The 21,015-nt window shown below is 43.7% G+C and overlaps 1 protein-coding gene across 4 annotated transcripts in view; it reads right to left on the bottom strand.

Annotated features, from left to right (window-relative positions):
* DDC (dopa decarboxylase) overlaps positions 1-21,015 on the bottom strand; it is an 81,659-nt gene that overhangs the window by 10,904 nt on the left and 49,740 nt on the right. For 2 of the 4 annotated variants that reach the window (XM_064160742.1, XM_064160743.1), the window contains 5 exons: positions 18,849-18,943; positions 16,478-16,545; positions 10,402-10,478; positions 3,445-3,464; positions 1,316-1,414 (listed from right to left, as the gene is read on the bottom strand). In XM_064160742.1, the coding sequence (XP_064016812.1) occupies positions 1,316-1,414; positions 3,445-3,464; positions 10,402-10,478; positions 16,478-16,545; positions 18,849-18,943 (359 nt within the window). Of the gene's footprint in view, positions 1-1,315; positions 1,415-3,444; positions 3,465-10,401; positions 10,479-14,425; positions 14,498-16,142; positions 16,308-16,477; positions 16,546-18,848; positions 18,944-21,015 lie in introns of those variants that run through there. The other 2 variants (XM_064160746.1, XM_064160744.1) reach the window with 2 other exon arrangements.

Genomic DNA, 21,015 nt, shown 5'->3' with positions numbered 1-21,015 from the left:
TCTTCCTGCTATAACTTCCTTCAGTAACTTCAGAGTTGAAGTATTTTTCCCCCTTATGTAGTCACAGCATCTGTGTTGTGTTTTTCATAAAGTCAGAAAAGAATTGAAACTCTGGAAGTTGAATGTCTAAGGCCCAGCCCTGCACTGAACAGGCATACCTTAGCTGCTATTGTACAGCATGGGTAGCAGTGACATATCCTGCACGCAGATATATTGGCATATGAAAGCTACATGGTGTATGGCCGCATGCTACACCCCAAACATGTGCATCTTCCTCCTCATGTTCCAGCCTAATTTGCACCTTAAAACCTCTGCCTGACTCTCTGTCTCTTTTCCTGGGGCAACTCCTTAATAACAAAACAGAGAGCAAGCCCTTCTTCCTACTTCTCCAGCTCCAGTCGCTCTACTCTCCACTTGAAAGTTGCAATACCTGTGTCTGCCACTGTTCTTTGGTCTCCTGATTCAACCTATGTCTACTCTATCACCCACTGTAATAAATACAGCTTCACAAATAATTCTGGCAATTACAGGCTGCCCTTAAAATCCAGCTAAATCAGGACAAGATCAGTACCACCTAGAATTGCAGAATTGGCCAGGCTGGAAGAGACCTCCAAGATCATCCAGTCCAACCTAGCACCCAGCCCTGTCCAATCAACTAGACCTTGCTAAGTGCCTCATCCAGTCTTTTCTTGAAGACCTCCAGGGATGGTGCTCCACCACCTCCCTGGGCAGCCCATTCCAATGCCAATCACTCTCAGCCTATTATCTGCGAGGACTGCCTTCAGCAACGACAGAAACATAAAAGCTGTTATTTGCAAGAAGCTACAACACAGGTACTGGAAGATCACTTAGGTGCACTTGATCACAGTGTCTATATCATTGATAAACATACTAAACAGCACAGGTCCCAGTAAGGACCCCTGAAGGACATCACTTGTTACTGCTCTCAGTCTGGCCTTCAAGCCATTGAGCACCACCCTCTGGGTGCACCTGTCCAGCCAATTCCTTATCCACTAAACAGTCAACCTATCAAATCCATCTCTCTCCAACTTGGTGAGCAGGATGTTGTGGGGGAGCATGTCAAAGGCCTTGCAGAAGTCCAGATAGATACATCCATATGTTGCCCTTGTCCACTGACATAGTCCCTGTATCATAGAAAGCCACTAGGCTGGTCAGACAGGAGTTGCTCCTAGTAAAGCCACATTGGTTGTCTCATCCTCCTTGTCCTTCCATGTCATGGAATGTGGATAGGTAGCCAGCATGTTTTCCTATGCCGTTGCAGAACAGGTTATCCAAGAAAGCAAAGTCCCATTACCTTGCGGATGTGCTGCTGCAGCCCTGTGACCCCATACATCCTCAGCACAAACCAGAGCTTCAGGGAGCGGAACCTCCTGCCCAGGGGGATTTGCCAGTGCTGCAAGCCAGAGAGATGGGAAGGCATCCACGTTAGAAGTCATTCCTGCAGCACAGTGCACATTCTGCGATGACTTTACCACAGGTGGTAAATGCAAGAGGTGCATCAAATACTACTAGAAATATCTCTTCCTAGTTAATGCCCTGTTTTGACTGTTTCATACTCAACATTTTCAAATTCAAATTAAAAAGGAGGTTGGTTTCAGAACAGAAGGGTTGGGTCACAAGGCAGATCAGATTTTCTTTGTGCATCCAGAGTCCTCCCCAAAGGTTTTAGGAAAGCATCCTAGAAGGTGATGCACGTGGGCTTATTTGCAGCTGTGGGGCTACCGTATCCAGCGGCAGGCACAGCTTCCATTTTAAGCCCACACTGTTTCCAGTGGTTACATAATGAAAAGCATATGCATTAAAAACAATTAAAATGTATTATTCACAATGCCAAGGGGAAAAACATATTTTTAGGACATTTCTTCACCCTTGGGATATTGCACATGCAAGACAATTCCTGCCTTTAAACAATGGTTTTCGAACAATACGATTTCAGCTTGATGAATGCGGTGGTAGGCCTGATAGGGCAAACATGGGCTTAGCCACGTTGGCTTGGCCAGACATGTTCCCCTGCCCTTCTGTGTTGGGGGAAGCAACCGTGGGAGGAGAGGGTGAAAGCCCTGCCTTCACCTAATATGGTGAGGCCGGGTAAAGTGCCATTCTGATTGGCTAATCTATGGCATTGGACATATTGTCCAATGCCCCATTAGTCACAGGCTGATAGAAGAGATAAGCAGGTAGTACAGGGCTGCTGCTACCTCGTTTTGCATCCTGAATTTGTGTATAGGGTTAACACTCCTGGGGGAGTAACCCTGAACCTGACCCTAGGGGTCTTGGCCCCTCCCCAGGGGTGGGCCACACTCCAGGTGATGGTTAGCCCACTCCCCCCACTTCCTGTGGTATAAAAGAGGAGCACTTCCTGCTCCTCATCCTCTTTTGCCTTGGCTCCCTCTTGACCCACACACACTCATACTGCATACCAGCACACCACGTGGCAGCCACGAGGCAGAGACACCATCACATTACTCGGGTTGTATCCATCCCTTTTTGTATTTTGCTGTTTTCCCTTCCTTATCTTTTGTAAACTCCCCTACCTCCAATACCTTTTCTAAGTTATTGTTAAACTTTTCCTTTTTAACTTCCAAATCGAGTGAGACTGATTTATTTGGGTGTCCCTACCTTTCTCTCTCTCCTTGTCTTTTGGGAAAAGGAGGGGGAAGAGGGGAGGGCACTCTATAAATTCTATAAATTGTCATTGGGTCTATTAAATTTATTAGAGTCTCTGGGAACTTGCATTTGAACCCAAGACAATTTGCCTGGAGAGCTTACCAGGAACAGGCTCCAAATGCCTGCATGTGGTCAGCCTGCATAGCCAGCATGACATCGTGCTGAGACTGCACACCCCAAGACATCCTGCCTGCACCTGAAAGTCTCCTGCCAAGATGAGAAGTCCTGGAGATACACAGATCATCCAGAGGAGCCAAGAGACAAGGTCAGAGATTGTCTGCCTCCTTTCCCCAGAAGCCTGGGAAGAACCAAGTCTCAGCAGCCAACCAGACAGAGTTCCCTGAAAGCGTCTGAGCACTGTCTGGGACTGTGGCTAGCCCCTGCGAGTCAGGTGATAATGTTGTGAGTAAATACATAAAAGCCTTTTCCAGTATAATATTTGCTTTTGCCACTTGAAGAAATAAGTGCTCAGGTTTTGCCTGTGCCCAGCACATATAAATTTCCAACCTGTGCATTTTTGAACCTGTGAATAAGTTTTCTGGCAAGTTTTAACGTTAATAAACAGTTTTCATAGCTATTAACAATCATTGCCTGGATATCAAAATTAACACAGATTATTAATTGTGCATAATCTGTCACAGGAATCCTTCAAATTTAGCAAGCTGCTTCTTTCCAATAAAGTAGCATAAGCAATGAAGAATGAAAGTCCTGAAAATTATTGCTATACACCAGTAATAAATGATTTCCTTCACTTACCCGATAATCTGTTACCAGGCCTGCAAGTTAAAGAACAAATGCTCACATTACTTCAACAGCCAAAGACTTTGCTCATCCTAATGTTATTGGAAAAAAGCTGTATCTTAGCTATCCTGTATGTTTACTACAAGCTTCAGCACAACCTGCGTCAACAGGGCTACTAAATACCTAGCAGGATACTTGGCAGCAAGCTAAACAAAGGTGCTTGTAATAAGCTTCATTCCCTCACTGGTCAGAATACACCAGTAACAAATTAAACAGTTTACAGGAGAAGAAGTACATTTTGCCTTTCTGTTGTACTGCAGACACTATGGAGATGATGGATTAATTACTGTATTTGTTTTCTTCTTGTAAGGAAAAGAAGTAGTAGGTAAAATGGCTATTTAATTTTGGTTTCAACAGCTTGCAGAATCCTCAGACTCACTCAGTTTACCTGAGCAAATTGACAACATTTTTTTAAAGTAATCCACTTCTCACTACCTTTTATACTCATTCATATATTTGTGGTTAATTCTTCAGCATGTTGTTGTGGAAGGTGAATAGGTCTATTAGATGTCCTGACTTACCCCACCCTTCTGCTGATGGGGGAAGCAAAGGCAGGAGGAAAACAAAGGCTTGGGCCATTATGTCCCCTCCCAAAGTGATAAACAGGTACCCACAGGTGTTTATGCACTTGTTGGGCATCTTGCCCAAATAAGGGTAAGCAAGCCCTGAGTTCACCTAATATGGTCAGGTTTGCAGATGCCATCCTGACTGGTGAATCTGTGGCCAAAGGAGACACATAACATAAATGGAGCTAAGTTGCAAGCAGTTGTGCTGCTTCTGCTGAGCAGCCTCTGCCTCGCTGCACTGCTCTGCTTCAGTATGCACTGCTCCGCCTCACCACTCCTAGTTTGGACAATGCGTTCTGCTCTGCCTTGTGCTTCAGACCAGCTTAGCCATGATGTTTTGGGCTTGAACTACCTGGAAACTTAAGTTCTTCAAGTTTACCAGGAGAAGGCATTAAGTGCCTCACGAACGTGATGAGAACTGCAACTGACATGGTGCTCTCTGCACATCTGCGAGAGATCCTGCCTGCACCTCTGCAAACCTCTGTGACAAGAGGAACCAGGACGAGGTTAGAGATCGTCTGCCTCTTTCCCAGGACCCTGCTAGAGCCTGGGAAGATCTAGCAGCCTGCCAATAGCTATCAAGCAGTTTCAAGACTGCCACAAAGGAGCCAGGGACTATTTCTGAATTCTACTCCATGACTTTCCCTAGGGCTCCAGGCTGCCTACTGATAAATGGGGCAGAGCCATTTTGTGACTAAACCTTTTCCAATTTTCTGATTCTCCTAAATTAGTTGCCTGTAAGCATCCTTCTGAAGATCCTCCCAACCAAATTAGAACCCCAGTTTAACTGGCATGTATAGAGTTTACGACAGGGCTTTTTTGAAATAAAATAACTATGTATTTTATAGTCCCTGCCTCATTAATTGCTCCAACTAATTCACACGTCTAATAAGTGACTGCTTTCACAATGAAGTGCTTGGAGTGACCTAGTGACAGAAATTAAACTAACATAAAATTTGAAGCACTTCTTTAGGAAAATATGGAAGCATCTGCTTAGTTCTCTTACTCTGATTTATTACTCTGTGCTGGAGTATAAGCTCGTAGAAAAGTATGCACTTAAAGTTCATGGGAAAGTAGTAAGTGATCCTGGAATTGTGAACCACAAGACACTATATAGAACTGTACCTTCTATCTAAGGAGCAATGGATGGAAGTTGCAGCACGAGGTTCTGCCTCAACACAAGGGGGAACTCTACTGTAAGGCTCACAGAGCACTGGCACAGGCTGCCCAGAGAGGCTGTGGAATCTCCTCTGGAGACTTTCAAGGCCTGTCTGGATGTGTTCCTCTGTGATCTTTGCTCGATTGTGTGGTCCTGCTGTGGCAAGGGGTTGGACTCAGTGATCTCCGGGTCCCTTCCACACCTGACATCCTGTGAGCCTGTGACTGTTGGTCTGTGATCTTGAAATTCATTGCACATTGTACCTGAAATGTAATTCAAACACCAATATATGTATAGGCTGGATGTTGGAAGGAAGTTCTTCCCAGAGAGAGTGATTGCCATTGAAGTGGGCTGCCCAGGGAGGTGGTGGAGTCTCCATTCCTGGAGGTGTTCACAAAAAGACACTTAGTGCCATGGTCTAGTTGATTGATGGGGCTGGGTGGTGGGTTGGACTGGATGATCTTGGAGGTCTCTTCCAACCTGGTTGATTCTATCACATTTACATAGGTCTCAGTCTTTAGTGTCTTCTCTATAAGTGAATAAATGAACACTCTTTCTTGTATTACAAGCTCTCGTGCCAATGTTCTCTCATCTACACAAGCAAAACATGTTGAAAAACATGGCCCTTCCTCCTTGTACCATAAAGCCATTTGGTTCTTTAACTTGTTAGCAGGTTCTTTTCCAGATGAAATAAACACACACAACAATACAGCAGTCATTAACCTGCTGCTGGACTTCAGGAAAGGAAGATGTCTCTCTCATCTTGGTAACAAGATCCTTTTGTAACATACACATTCTTCTGCATGCTAGCAGCCAGTTTTGTTCGATAGCTGCCAAGACTGGTAGCAAAGGAGTAAGCAATCAGTGACAGACAAATAATGTTACACTCCTGCGAGGAGCTATGTCTAATGGTCCACGACAGGCTGTGAAGCAGAATGTAATGATTAGTCCTTGATTACAAACTTAATCTTGCATCTGCATTTAACCAGGAGGAATTGCATTGTGGGAACATATGTGGCATTCACAGCAGAGTATAAAGCTGCATTCTTCTAACACTGTGCTTAGGATTTGACCTATATCTTGGGTTGCCATGCAAGCCAGTATAATCTTCCTGGGGTGACAATGCAAATCACGTAACATTATAATTAATGACAAAGTAAAGACTTTCCCCTTGGGGGCACACATAATTGCCATATGGTTATTAAGAGTAATTGCTTACAGAGAGAGAGGTTTTTCTGCTCATTTAAATTCTTGAGAGAGGAGTGAATTTAAAAATGCTACTTTGTTTGCCTTGTACAATGGGAATACTCAGACCTGAGTATCAGAAAATAAGACCTTCCACCAGACAAGTCATATTTCCAGAAGTGTCACCATCCCATAAATCACAGAATGTAGAGGTTGCAGGGAACCTCAAAAGATCATCTACTCCAACACCCTGCCAGAAGCAGGATCACCTGTACCAGATCACACAGGAATGCACCCAGGTGGGTCTTGAATATCGTCAAAGAAGGAGACTCCACAAGCCCCCTGGGCAGCCTGTGCCAGGGCTCTGTCACCCTCGCAGGGAAAAAAAAATTCCTCATGTTTCCATGGAATCTCCTATGCCTCAGCTTCCACCCACTGCCCCTTGCCCTGTCATTGGGCATCAATGACAAGAGCCTGGCTCCAGCCTCCTGGCACTCACCCTTTATGTATTCATAAGCATGAATGAGGTCACGTCTCAGTCTGCTCCTCTCCAAGCAGCACAGCCCCAGTTCCCTCAGTCTTGCTTTGTAAGGAAGGTGTTCCGCTCCCTTAATCACCTTTGTGCCTCTGCACTGGACTCTCTCAAGCAGCTACTTGTCCTTCCTGAACTCAGAGGCCCAGAACTGGACACAATACTCCAGATGCAGCCCCACCAGGGCAGCTAGAGGAGGAGGAGAACCTCTCTCAACCTACTAGCCACACACATCTTCTAACGTACCCCAGAATGGCATTGGCCTTCTTGGCCACAAGAGCACTTTGCTGGCTCATGGTCAACCTTCTGACCACTAGGACTCGCAGTTTTCACTTTCTCCTTCACTGCTCTCCAGCAGGTCAGTCCCCAACCTATATGGAGTTGGTTTTCCTCAGGTGCTGGACTCTACGCTTGCCCTTGTTCAACTTCATTCAATTTCTCCCTGCCCAACTCTCCAGCCTGTCTAAGTCTGGCAGAACAACCCTCTGCTGTGGCAGCCACTCCATACAGTTTTGTGTCACCAGCAAACTTGCTGACAGTGCACTCTGTGCCCTCATCCAAGTGCTTGATGAATATATTGAACAGAACTGGTCCCAGTACTGGCCCCTGAGGGACTCCACCAGTTACAGGCCTCCAACTGGACTCCAGCCCATTGACCACAACTCTCTGGCTTCTTTGACCGAGTGATCAATAGGGACTGTAACAGCCTAACACCTTTGCAAATCTGACTATGTTTATAGAAGGCATAAGTGTGGATTTAGTAACAAGAGACATTTGGATTTAAAAGGTGCTGCCCAACTCTTAAAAAAAATCATAGCAAGTGGGAATAGAGCACAGAAAAATGTTGTGTGACAAGACTGGCAGTAAGCAGCTGATCTCTTTGAAATCATTCTGTCCAGATCACATAACACATTGTCAGCGCATCTAAAGGCAAGATGAAAGATGAACCATTTGTTATCCACCTGGGAGAGAGAAAATTTTCAGGTCAGCTGGGTGGCCTTGCTGAAAGCACCTAGCTTTAACAGAGGGTTTGGGGTTTTTTTCTGGTGTTACTTAACCTGGGGAAGGTCTAAGGTTCTTGAATCACCAACATCAGTTCTCTGAAGAATCTATTGTCACTTTAATTAAGCTTGGATTATTTACCCTGAAGGAACAAAATGTTTCCATGTATATTAAGTAAAATCCATTAATTTAGTGTATTTGATATAACTTGTATTTTTTTATTTGAAAAGGCCCCCGAAAATAGTATATCTATTTTTTTCTTAACAATCTAGCCTTTGGAGGCTGAACCTCAGCTGCAGAGTCCTGTATTTTCCTGTCCATTGCACTGTTCTATATTTGCATTTGTTTGGAAATGCAGAAAATTAATAAAATGCAAATTTCCTGCCAGTTTAGGATGAAGGCAAAGGAATCCATTTTTCCTAGGGCCCTTTAGTGAATGGTAGAATTCTGGATGGTATTAATTTAAATATCAATGAGTTCATAGCCAAAACAGATAAAAAGATAAAAAGTACTCCCAATACACTCATCAAAACAGATCAGCACTGGCAATTCCATGAGAACACAGAATGTCAGGGGCTGGAAGGGACCTCAGAAGCTCATCCAGTCCGACCCCCCTGCCAGAGCAGCATCTCCTAGACCAGATCACACAGGAACACATCCAGGCAGGTTTTGAATATCTCCAGAGAGGCTCCACAACCCCCTGGGCAGCCTGTGCCAGGGCTCTGTCACCCTCACAGGGAAAAAATTCCTCCTCATGTTTCAGTGAAACTTCCTATGCCTCAGCTTCCACCCACTGCCCCTTGTGCTGGCACTGGGCATCACCCAGCAGAGCCTGGCTCCAGCCTCCTGGCACTCACCTTTACATCTTATAACCATTGATGTGGTCACCTCTCAGTCTCCTCCAAGCAGCACAGCCCCAGCTGCCTCAGGCTCTCCTTGTAACAGAGCTGTTCCATTCCCTTCAGCATCTTTGTGGCTCTGTGCTGGACTCTCTCAAGCAGTTCTATGTCCTTGAACCAGGGGGCCTAGAACTGGGCCCAGTGCTCCAGATGTGGCCTCACCAGGGCAGAGTAGAGGGGCAGGAGAGCCTCCCTTGTCCTACTAACCATAGCCTTTTTAATACACCCCAGAGTGGCACTGCCTCTCTTGGCTACAAGAGCACATTGCTAGCTCATAGTCAACTTCCCATCAACTAGGACCTCCAGATCCTTTTCCCCTTCGCTGCCTTCCAGCAGGTCAGTCCCCAACCTATCCTGATCCCCGGGGTTGTTCTTTCCAGATGCCAGCCCTACACTTGCACCTGTGTGTGATTCAGCCTCTTCAGAAGGTTACGTTATGCAGGAATTTGCACTGCTGTGACCTTCTTCACACTTAAGCAGTTAATAACCAAATGTGTAAAAACAGGCTTCAGCACGACAAATGCCACTCTGCAGTTGCTAGGTATGTGCAAGGAGCAGCACTAATCCATTAAGGAGCTTTGTACAGGGCCTAAGGTTCTAAGTTCTCTGTAAGCATTTGTGAAGAGCTCTTCTGGGCGTTTAGTAGGAGAGGGACAGCCTGCGCTTACTGCCTTCACTGCCAGCCCTCTAACAGCACAGACCTAGCACGACAATGCCCAGGTAGCCAAACCAGAGAACACCTACCAAATGCAGCTCACTCCCTCTTTTTCACCTACATGAAGGATGGAGAGAGACTGTTTACAAAGGCCTACAGTGACAGCATGAGGGGCAATGGCTTCAAACTAAAGAAAAGCAGATTTAGAATGGATATTAGGGACAAGTTCTTTACTATGAGAGTTGTTGCCCAGCAAGTTGGTAGAGGCCTCTTCCCTGAAGATATTCAAGGTAAGGCTCAGTGGGGCTCCCAGCATCCTGGTCTAGTTGTGGATGTCTCTGCTGACTGGGGTTGGGGATTGGACTTTCCAGCCTGGAACATTCTATGTGTCTATGAGGCTATGATTCTTTGCAGTTTCAGGTAGTGTTTGCTCCTGACATAGGTTTTTGCAAACTGGAATCAGAGCTTGCACAAATAGCTAAGAAAAGGGGTCATGGACTTCAGGAACTCTAAAACCAAATGAGATCATGAAATCATTTTGCAGAAAGATCTGTTGTGGAAGGCTGGTTAAGGGACTTGATACGTAGCATCCAGCAATATGCTTTGACTGCAAAAATATTGTTCTGAATTTTTCAACCCTCCTACAAAGAGTCAGTGGAAAGATGAGGCAATCCCAAGACAAAAGCATTAACCTAATGCATTATGAAATGGTTTTACCTCCATTGTTTTTCATATAATCTAAAATCTCACTAGGTGTGCTTGAACTTTTATAAGCTAAACTTGTTAGGGCACTGTGAAAATAGAAATAGGCTCCTAAATACATAAAGGAGTTCTAAGTTCTCATATTATTTTTTTTCTGTAAAATGTCAGTGTGCCAACAAGATAACAGCATTATCATCTGACTCTGAGCTTACCAGATTCCTGGTGGTGGTGTTGCAGGTAAAGAGGCTCTAATTTAAAGGCACTTGTTAAATCCGATCTTTTTTTCACCCTGTACCACAACAAACAAAAATGTAAGAAATATAAGAATGAAGATTTAACGGGTTAAAGTTCAGGAGAAGTGAAGGAAAATCACAGGGGTGTAAACTGGTGCATTCCCTGAGCACAGCCCGTGCCCTCTTGGTGCTTCTTCACAGCCGCAGCAGCACTCCACTTAGCAAGTTAAGTTTAAGGCTCAGCATCACAGGCAGCATGACTGTGCAACTGCATATTTAAAACCAGACAAGAAACAGGCAGAGGTGATAGACCCTCACACTAGAATGTGAGATTGGCTGAAACAATGTTAGTATTTGCAGTCAACAGAAGTTGCCTTTAAATTACAGCAGTGCAAAGCTGCGTGGAAGAGCCATAGCTTCCCAAACGCTATGTGTAGGCACAGTGAGGTTCTGTGGATGCTGGCCACCATCTCTCCAAGCGGTGGTGGCAGCAGCTGTCACTAGTAGAGACAAGGTCCAGACTCAGGTTCCCTGCCATCCCTTGTTGCCTGTAGCAGGATTCAGTATACAGCTGCTGACAGACCAGAGCACAACGTGGAACTGTGCAGCGAGTCTCAGCATCGCCAGCTGCTGTGAGATGTGACCGGACCAAGGTTCAAAACCCAGCATCACCAGTTTAGACTAAGCTATGTTTTACCTGTGGCTTTTCCTGTTTTATGCTTCTCTCTGTGTGTGAGACTGACTCACGTCCACAAATGCTGACCTTTACTGAGAAGACAGCAGAAATCAAAAAGGGGAAGAACTGCTGCATCATTATGTTAGGCCTATGAATTACAAACTAGGCAAGAATCGTGTCAACATGGGGACACTGTAGATTACCACAGTCTGAACCTTTTATGATTTCCTAGGGGGTTTTTAATCTTTCAAAAGTGTGGATTTCTAAGTGAAAAATCTAATTTCTGCTGTTTTCATGGATGTGGATGAATGCACAGGCCAGTACATGCACACACTCCCATCCACATCCAAGTTGCACTTTGGAGGGACGATTTACAAGCTCCTGTAATGACAGGACAAGGAGTTATGGGTTTAAATTGGCAGAGGGGAGATTTAAACTGGATGTTAGGAAGAAGTTCTTTACAGTGAGGGTGGTGAGACACTGGCACAGGCTGCCCAGGGAGGTTGTGGCTGCTCCTTCCCTGGAGGTGTTCAAGGCCAGGTTGGATGAGGCCTTGAGCAACCTGTTCTAGTGGGAGGTGTCCCTGCCTATGGCAGGGGGTTGGAACTGGCTGAGTTTTGAGGTCACTTCCAACTTAAACCATTCTATGATTGCCCAGGGAGGTGGCTGAGGCCCCATTCCTGGAGGTGTCTAAGGCCAGACTGGATGAGGTTGTGTGCAGCCTGATCTAGGGTAGGGTGTCCCTGCCCACGGCAGAGGGATTGGAACTAGATGATCCTTGTGGTCCCTTCCAACCCTGACTGATTCTGTGATTCTGTATAACATTTATTCAAACAAAGAAAAAGTCTTCCTAGCAGTCTGGAAAGTACAAAGATGTGCAGCTATGTATTTGTCCTCAGGTATAGAAAGTGCATGGCTGAACATAAGTAAGCTTATGTACATGAAAAGCAGTAAAAGATATTCAGAATGCTCTCAATAAAAACAATTAATAACCTATTTGTGCACTGGAAACGTCCTCTGGACAGAAGAAACAATTTACTGACAGCAGGTTTAGCTGAAAATATGCACTCTTTTTAACCAAGTGTAAAAGTTGTTCCACTCTAGTTCATTGAGATGTTTGATTACTTTGCTACATCACGTTTCAGCAGCTCACTCTGTATGCAACTAAGCTAAGTTAGAAGCAGTATCACTGGTTCTCTTGTGAGAGCTTCATTGTGAGCTCTGTAGTAATGTGCTGTGCTGAACAATGGAACAGGTAACTATTCTGATGGAACATCTGCCTTGGAAGACAGAAAAATGCTGGCATCTTGTACTTCCTTGGAGATGTTACTGCTTTGTAAAAGATGGTGTCTGGGCACTTCACCTGTCTTAATCTGGCAGCCATGAAAAGCAGGCTAAAAGGATTGCTAAAATAAATCCAAAGCCTGGACATCAACAAATATGAACCAGAGAAGTTGCACCCTTGTACACTGTGTCTGCATCTCACCCTACATATTTAAATGTCTTTGCAGTAAGTGCTTGTGTGGTCTGCTACTGGACAGAAGTTCCTTTGCAAATAGCCCTGGTTGACTGAAGGACATCACCAATAAACGAGCTGTGTCTTAAGGCTTGATGTTATGCTAATAGACCTACTAAGATCTAGGTCGAGTAGCAGAGATTCACATATTAAGTGTTCATAACACAAAATTCCAGTATCTAAAGGGGGCCTACAAAAAAAGCTGGGGAGGGACTTTTTAGACTCTCAGGGAGTGACAGAACTAGAGGGAATGGAGCAAAGCTGGAGGTGGGGAGAGTCAGGCTGGAGGTGGGGAGAGTCAGGCTGGAGGTGAGGAGGAAGTTGTTGAGCAGGAGAGTGGTGAGAGGCTGGAATGGGTTGCCCAGGGAGGTGGTTGAGGCCCCATGGCTGGAGGTGTTTGAGGCCAGGCTGGCTGAGGCTGTGTGCAGCCTGCTCTAGGGTAGGGTGTCCCTGGGCATGGCAGGGCGTTGGAACTGGCTGCTCCTTGTGGTCCCTTCCAACCCTGACTGATTCTATGATTCTAAAACACACAACAGAAGTCCTAGTAAGTAAAGTGGTGAAAATCTGTGAAAAGTGACTTCCTTAGATTGCACATCTGTGGCTTTTAACAGCCTCACTCCATTCTGTCCATTTTAAATGATAGACACGATAACCTAAAAGGTGGCTTTGTATTATAAACTGACAGGAAAATGTCACTTCTGCCTGCAGGTAAGCATTCCCTGTATGTACCTTCTTTCCAAAGACTTAAACCCTGTAAAAAGTAATAGAAACCCAAACATACCAAGGCTTTGTAAGAACATCGTTTTCATTTCCTCCAAAAGACAACACTTCTTCCTATGGCATAATATTGTAGAGTGCCAGTTAAACAAGCCAGGTAAAACTGAGTGGTAGTTTCAGGGCACAGCCTCTAAAGAATTCTAATATTTGAATTTATGGCCTCAAGCTGAGGCTGGGGAGGGTTAGATTGCACATTAGGAAAAAGTTTTTCACGGAGAGAGTGGTCAGGGACTGGAATGAGCTGCCCAGGGAGGTGGTGCAGTCGCCCACCCTGGATGTGTTTAAGGGTCATTTGGATGCGGTGCTTGGGGCTATGGTTTAGGGTGAATCCTGTAGAGTAGGTTTATAGGTTGGACTTGGTGCTCCTGAAGGGCTTTGCCTACCTGCATGTTTGTGTGCAATTCTGTGAATATGGAAAATGTATTCCTATCAGAGTGGCTATATTAAACTCCTCTTTGTAGGAAATTGACCAAGACATCTGACAATATTTTGCAGAAGGTTTATCATTAAATTGCCTCTAACTCCCAAATGGCATTGGTGCTAGATATTGCTCTGAGTAGTTAAACAGTTACATTACAGCTCCCATTACTAGGTTATCTTAATTTGCAGAGAAAAGAAATGGAAGTGTTTACTGGGGAAAGTACTGAGGAGCAGGGATGACTTAGAATCCTGTCTATCAATGGAGCTCAGCTTAATTTGATTTTGAAAGGCTGTTCACTGTTTATTGAGTGCTTTCCATATTATTACAATCCTATGGATCCTTTCCATGTATCCTTCACAGTTACTTTTTCTCACCATGTTCCTTCAGCATTCAGTATTACATTTCATCTTTTTGGGCAATATTACAGCTGATAAGAGAGGTCAATTTTGGATATGGGCCTTAGGAGTAGTGAGGGGACAGGTTCAGCTTCAAGTCAAAGAGTTCAAACTATAAATGTATACTTTATTCTTCATAAAATGTTAAACCTCTACACATAAATGCCTTGCTGAAATGAAGCTTGAAAGGCTACAGTGGTGAAGCTTTTGTTTTTGAGTAAGGAGGCATGTTGCGAGGTCTCTTGAGATTTCTTGCAATGGAATCTTGCTACAAGGGGTTTATCCTATGGCTACAAAAACAGAAGAAACAAAATGGAGGAAAATACATTTCTAAGTACAAAGTCTAAGTTTTGCTAGAATCATCTGAGATAAGCACATAAACCGACAGCATGATTGTATATACCTTGTTTCTCTGGAAAGCCTGGTAAGATACTTCTAGCAAAATTCCACAGGGGTTTTGGGGAAGGCAGAATTAATGACAAATTAAGCTGGAATAGACTCTGACCTCTAATTGTCCTACAGACATTCAAGAGAATGATTGTGTATTGTCTCATTCTAGTGGGAGGTGTCGCTGCATTGAAACTGGATGATCTTCCAGGTCCCTTCCAACCTAAACCATTCTATGATTCATTCCCAGGCAGCTACTTCCCTAACAACGTCTTGAGTGATAACTAAAAGATGGGAGAAACTACCAAAGGAGAGGAGTTTATCATCTTCCTATTTCTACATACAGAGAAATACATGTTCGTAGAATCATAGAATCAATCAGGTCGGAAGGGACCTCCAAGATCATCCAGTCCAACCTAGCACCCAGCCCTGGCCAATCAATGTGGTTAGGAGGTACATATAAACTGGAGTCTTGATGAATCAAGATCAACATTTAACCCATTTACTCTAAGGAAAAATGAAAACAACTATAATGGCTTGGAATATCTGAAGTGCCTACAGCAGAAACACTACTGAAGTAAAGCATGGAATGGATTGTTTACCCAGTCTGTGTACGTGTGGAGAAGTCAGCTTTGCTGATGATTGAAAGAGCTGGAGGTCAGCCAGAGGCAGCTGAGCCATCACTGTCTTGCATGTGTTCTTCATTTAAATATGGTGACCTTTTTCTGGGTGATGTTTTAGAGACTCCTTTTTAACATTCCCTTTTCCTTGTCTTTTTAACATTTCCTTCTGGAAATGTAGTTCTACTGCAACTGAAATGAAATTAATTTCTTTTGCTGCATAGTCTGCACTTAGCAAATAGGATCACAGGGTATTAGAGGTTAGAAGGGACCCAAAGAGATCATCCAGTCCAACCCCCCTGCCAGAGCAGGACAATGCTGTCTAACACAGAGCACACAGGAACACATCCAGACAGGCCTTGAAAGGCTCCACAGAAGGAGATTCCACAACCTCTCTGGGCAGCCTGTGCCAGTGCTCTGGGACCCTTACAGTAAAGAAGTTTCCCCTTATGTTGAAGCAGAACCTCTTTTGCTGCAACTTACACCCATTGCTCCTTGTCCTATCTCAGGGAGCAGTGAGCAGAGCCTGTCCCCCCCTCCTGGCAGCCTTCAGATACTTATAAACACTTATTGAATCTCCTCTAAGTCTTCTTTTCTCCAGACTAAAAAGCCATCAGCCACAGCGCTGGTAGACACAGAGCTCTGGAGATTCCAGTCTGGGACACAATAGGATCGTGTATTATGGGATATCTTCATTGCTGCTATTCTATTACTACTATTATCATTGCATAACTTCAAAATATGTTTGTGGGTTTCTATTTTGGCCTCAAAATGTTGTCTCTGCTGCCATCTGAGGAAACTGATAATCAGTACAAAACTGCATTGTCTTTTTTAAAGTCAGCTGCTTTCCATCCTCTTTGGAGAGGCCTCTGAAAGAATTGAGGCTCGAATGGAAAGCAGTTTTATGGAAAGGAACAAAACACTGTGCTTAGCAGGCTGTTTTATTAACATCCTTACATGATCTTTTTTCATTTATGTTCTAAACAGTGCAGAAATGCAGCAAGTATGAGTGTGCAGACTTCTCAGAATCTCTGTCTCTCTAGAACATCATGTCGACTCAAGTCTATTTCTAGATTTCACTGTTTTGGAACTCCTATGAAATGAAGGAGTGAATTTTGTAAATACTTCACAAGAGTTAAGGCTACCCAGAACTCCTCATTTCAGTACACAGATGTAAAATAAGCCTTGGCTGCTAGAAATGCAGGCTCACTTTAGCATCTGATTTTTGTTTCTTGTAATGTTTCCTTTTTCTGTAATACTTACCACATAGCAGAGCAGTCAAAGTTCACTAGGAGCCATTTGTGTGGATTAAAGTTAAATGAATCTGCAAACTGAGAGTAAATAAATAAATCAGAAAAAGGATCCATGTACTGACAATGCAACTTTGTCAGGTTGTTTGAGTACAACTTGCTATCTGACTAGGTGGTGTGGATTTTCTGTTCAGCATCATGGCTTTTTGTCTACCTTGTTTCTTAAATAACAGTTTCCTATCTAGCAATCAAATAAGAACAGACACTACAAGGGTTTTCAGTACTACCTGTAGTTTTTCTTCAGCTTAATCTCTATCTGAAAATGATTGACTTTGCATTGACCCAGGCAAATGAGTTTGAGATTTCAGGAACACCTCTATGCTGTACCTCTTGACCCCATGCAGCTGAACAGTGGGAGTCACTGTGCCAGAATACATTTTGGGGAGGGGAGAGGCAAGTATGGTTATAATTCAGTTGTTTAAAACACATAAGGGATGACCTACTGCTTAGGAATCAAAACACTCTATAATCAAAACACTTTTTAGGTGTTCAGAAAAAGCCTGGATGAGGCACTTAGTGCCATGGTCTAGTTGATTGGATAGGGCTGGGTGCTAGGTTGGACTGGATGATCTTGGAGGTCTCTTCCAACCTGGTTGATTCTATGATTCTACGAACTTAATTACCAAAGAATTCCAGAACTGGGTCTTTATAGGTAATGTTCATGTTGATGCCACTCACATAGTAACCGTTGTAGTAGCTATTAAATCTTCATTCATCTGGGGGATGAAATTCAGGTCAGGTGAGCAGATAAGCTATTGGTGTTATCACCATTTTGAGCATTTGCTAGCAGTGTTATTTCTTAGTAACATACACTACTGAAAAGAATGTATCTCAGAGTAAACTAGTAAACTAGTAAAAAACGATTCTACCTACTCAAGAGCATCTACTGTGGTTCCTATTCCAGTTTCCAATAACGATTCACTAAGCTTTCTGTTTCCAAGAGTCTTAAGCATATACACATAAAATTCATACATAGAGACAAGGGATGTATTTAGTTCAGACTCTGCCACATTCATTCACAAAACTACAAATGACCAGGAAATGACCTTGTTTTATTTTAACTGTCAGGGTGGTTTCTTTCAGCTGAATATTTTTTTCTCCAAGTTAAAAGAAAAAACCATCACAAAATAAGCATTCACAATGCATCTTTATATAAATCATATAACAAGACTGCTTTGCTTCATGTGTATTTAGGCAGAACACCAGCAGAAACCCAGGTAGGAGAGGCAGACATTGTGTGAGAAAAGCTTCATCCTTTTAAAAAGAAGCAGAAGCCATCAGCCTGAAGAAAGAGACGAGGGCCTAACGGCACCAGGGTCTGACTCCTTCATCACTTTGCTGTTCTCATTTATTTCTCATAACCTTCCCTGTCATGTGTAAACAACTAATGATTGCTCTCATAAGAGAAAACTATCTGTCTTTCTTTCTATCTAGCTCTCCATCTGTCTAGCTGTCTCCTTGGACTGTGTAAGGTGGGAGAGCCTGTTCATAGCTGTGATGTGTTTACTCTGATGACAAATGCTGGCCCAGACAAAGGATGCTGTTTCATTTCCTTCAGGAACCAATAACAACCATTTTAAAAACATGTGCCCCACAGGAAATTACAGCAAGCTGATGAAAAAAAGAGACAGAAAAAAATGCTTTATTTATGAAGGGGCTGTCCCTCCTCTACTTCATTAGTCGCTACCTATCAGTGCTGTGTTTAAAGTTCTGGCTTTCCCAAACAGTAATATTTTCTCCACTGAAGTGAAAGGCAAGGACTTATCTGACTGTCTGAAGGGAGCAGCAGGAAATTGAAGTATTCTTATCTGAGCAACTGGAATGCCAAGTAGCTCAGCATGGGGATGGAGGAAAGGAAGAGGAGTGCTGTTGGTGTAATATTTAATTTAGTTCTCCGGCTTTATTAACCTCTGTCTGTTTGAGATACAGCTACTGGCTGCATCCTGGATGACTTTCAGGATGTAAGCAAAAAATCAGACGTAATGAGCTCATTCATTTGGTTGCCTTTTTCCTGCGTGTGCAGTGCAGAATTAGGGTGCCAAAAGCATGTCTTTGGGGATATTACTCCTTTCTGTTTTGTAAGACACTTTGTTGATTCACTACTATTTACTATTCTAAGTGCCAGACTTACATATTATAGTAACTTGCATGCTCCCAGAGTAAACCAGCAAAAAATTGTGTGTACTTGTAATGTAATAGAATATACAGGGATTGGTAGTGCAGACTGAAGTGCCATTAATGCTGGATGCATAACAAACAAACAAACAAAATCGGTGGGAGAGAAAGGTTTTAGCAGGCTGCTAGAGAAGAAACACTTCACTCACCTCCACTCCATTTAAAAAGTGTCTGAATTCAGGGCAGATGAATGCACTTCCAGCATAGGCTGCATCAATATGCATCCAGATATGTTCCTTATTACCTAAAAAAAAAAATTAATTGAAGGGGAAATAAATTAAAGAGCAGATCAAAAAGCTCTATCCATTTACATGCTACCAAGTGCCTGAGAGACTTTTCTTTGATGTTATTATTTTTCCAATTTAGAGTTAAATTAAGAGATTAAATGTTTCTGCCATCTGTGTTTCCATCAATGCATAAAGATGTATCCCCCCCACTTCTACTGGAACAAAGCAGAGGATTATCTTAGCAATATTAAGCAATATAAAATATTAGATTATTCTAATAAAAACATCTAAAATACACCTTTGAAATTTATCTAAATATGCAGCTATCATTTCTATGGTAATAAAACTATCTACTTCAGTAAAAGGAGCTGAAGTTTTAGCTGTGCTCCTCACTTCTAACTCATGAATCACAAACACATCTCCAGACATTATTCTCTACGTCTTGGTATATATGCACCTGCATGCTTTTGAATTGTGCACAGCAAACTGCTGGCTTCAGGGACTGAGATGATTGTGCAAAATGAAGCACTGAAAGGTTAAGAAAGTGCTAGATTTGATTAGTCACTGAATGCTCTCTGCAGAAATATTTTAGCATATGAATATCATTTTCTCTGTAATCCAGTGTCCATACTCTACAATAGATTACAGGATGTCAGGAGTTGGAAGGGATCCAAAGAGATCATGTTCAACCCCCCTGCCACAGCAGGATCTAGCTCAGGTCACACAGGAACACATCCAGGCAGGCCTTGAAAGTGTCCAGAGAAGGAGACTCCACAACCTCCCTGGGGAGCCTGTGCCAGGGCTCTGGCACTGTGCTAGTTGGAAGCAGGCTAGAATGTTTTGGTGAGAAGAACGAGATTACAGGCTGTGGAAAGAAAACAGAGGTGATGTCTACTTCACTCACAGGCTTGCTGAGAAGTATAGGAACAAGAAATAACAACATTAGATAACACACACTCAGCATCACTCTCGCTGGGGCTGCTGGCTGAGCTGCATCTCTCTAACACACCCTTCCATTTTGGGCTAACCCACTTTGCTTCCTAACCCCCTGGCCGAACCTCCAATCTTCCTTGGGACTGGGGTAAGGTTGAGAGGGGCAGGGGGAAGGTGCAGGGGTGGTTGAGAGCCCCTCCTGGGGACTCAGGTTTCTGGGAGGGGAGTTGTGTTTCTGTATTACCTTTTACCTTGTCTATTTCTGTCTATAACTGTATAGACTGTAAATATCTGCTTGTATATTGTGCCAGCTGTAAATAAATAGCTTCATTCATATTTCCAGAGCCAGCTGAGTCTAGTCTGGGTGATTTCTAAAGTGTGGGGGTGTGGGGAACACCCAAACCATCACATTTCCCCTTGTGTTGAGCTGGAACCTCCTGTTCTGCAGCTTAGAATGTCAGAGGCTGGAAGGGACCTTGAAAGATCATCTGGCCCAGCCCCCCTGCCAGAGGAGGATCACCCAGAGCAGATCACACAGGAACACATCCAAACGGTTCCTGAATATCTCCAGAGAGGGAGACTGCACAACCGCCCTGGGCAGCCTGTGCCAGGGTCCTGTCACCCTCACACTGAAACAAATTCTTCCTCAGGTTCACATAGAAGCTCCTATGCCTCAGCTTTCACCCATTGCCTCTTAGTCTCCCCTTTTCCAAGCAGCACAGCTGTATTAAACAGCCTGGCATTTGTTCTGTTTTCTTGCCAGGGGAAGGAAGAGGAAGGACTAAGGAGAATACATGTGGACTTTTGGTGCATATTTACATGCTTTTCATACTTGTTAGAACCAAACAGGAACAGAACACTCAGTGCACAGGAGAATCAGAGTTCAGCTTTTTTTCTGTTCTTCACCATTGCTCTAGCGGTGCTTGCAAGTAAAGGGCTTGAAGAAAGATGTTACAAACTGAAGCACTTACAGTAATTTTTACCTGACTGTTCCAAAAGACATCCTCTCCACAAATCCTCTGAAGCAGTGTAGTGGTGCTGGAAGTTACCTGCCCCCCACACACAATGAATTCACTCAGACTAGACTCAGCCAGATGGAAGTTAAGGAATGAAGCTTCATATTCACAGCTGAGCACAAGATACAAGCAGATATTTA

Source organism: Pogoniulus pusillus, chromosome 21 (genome assembly GCF_015220805.1).
Source record: "Pogoniulus pusillus isolate bPogPus1 chromosome 21, bPogPus1.pri, whole genome shotgun sequence".
In the NCBI taxonomy this organism is placed as follows: domain Eukaryota; kingdom Metazoa; phylum Chordata; class Aves; order Piciformes; family Lybiidae; genus Pogoniulus; species Pogoniulus pusillus.
Note: the sequence above shows the minus strand (reverse complement) of the source record. Positions and strands in the feature narration are given on the sequence as shown.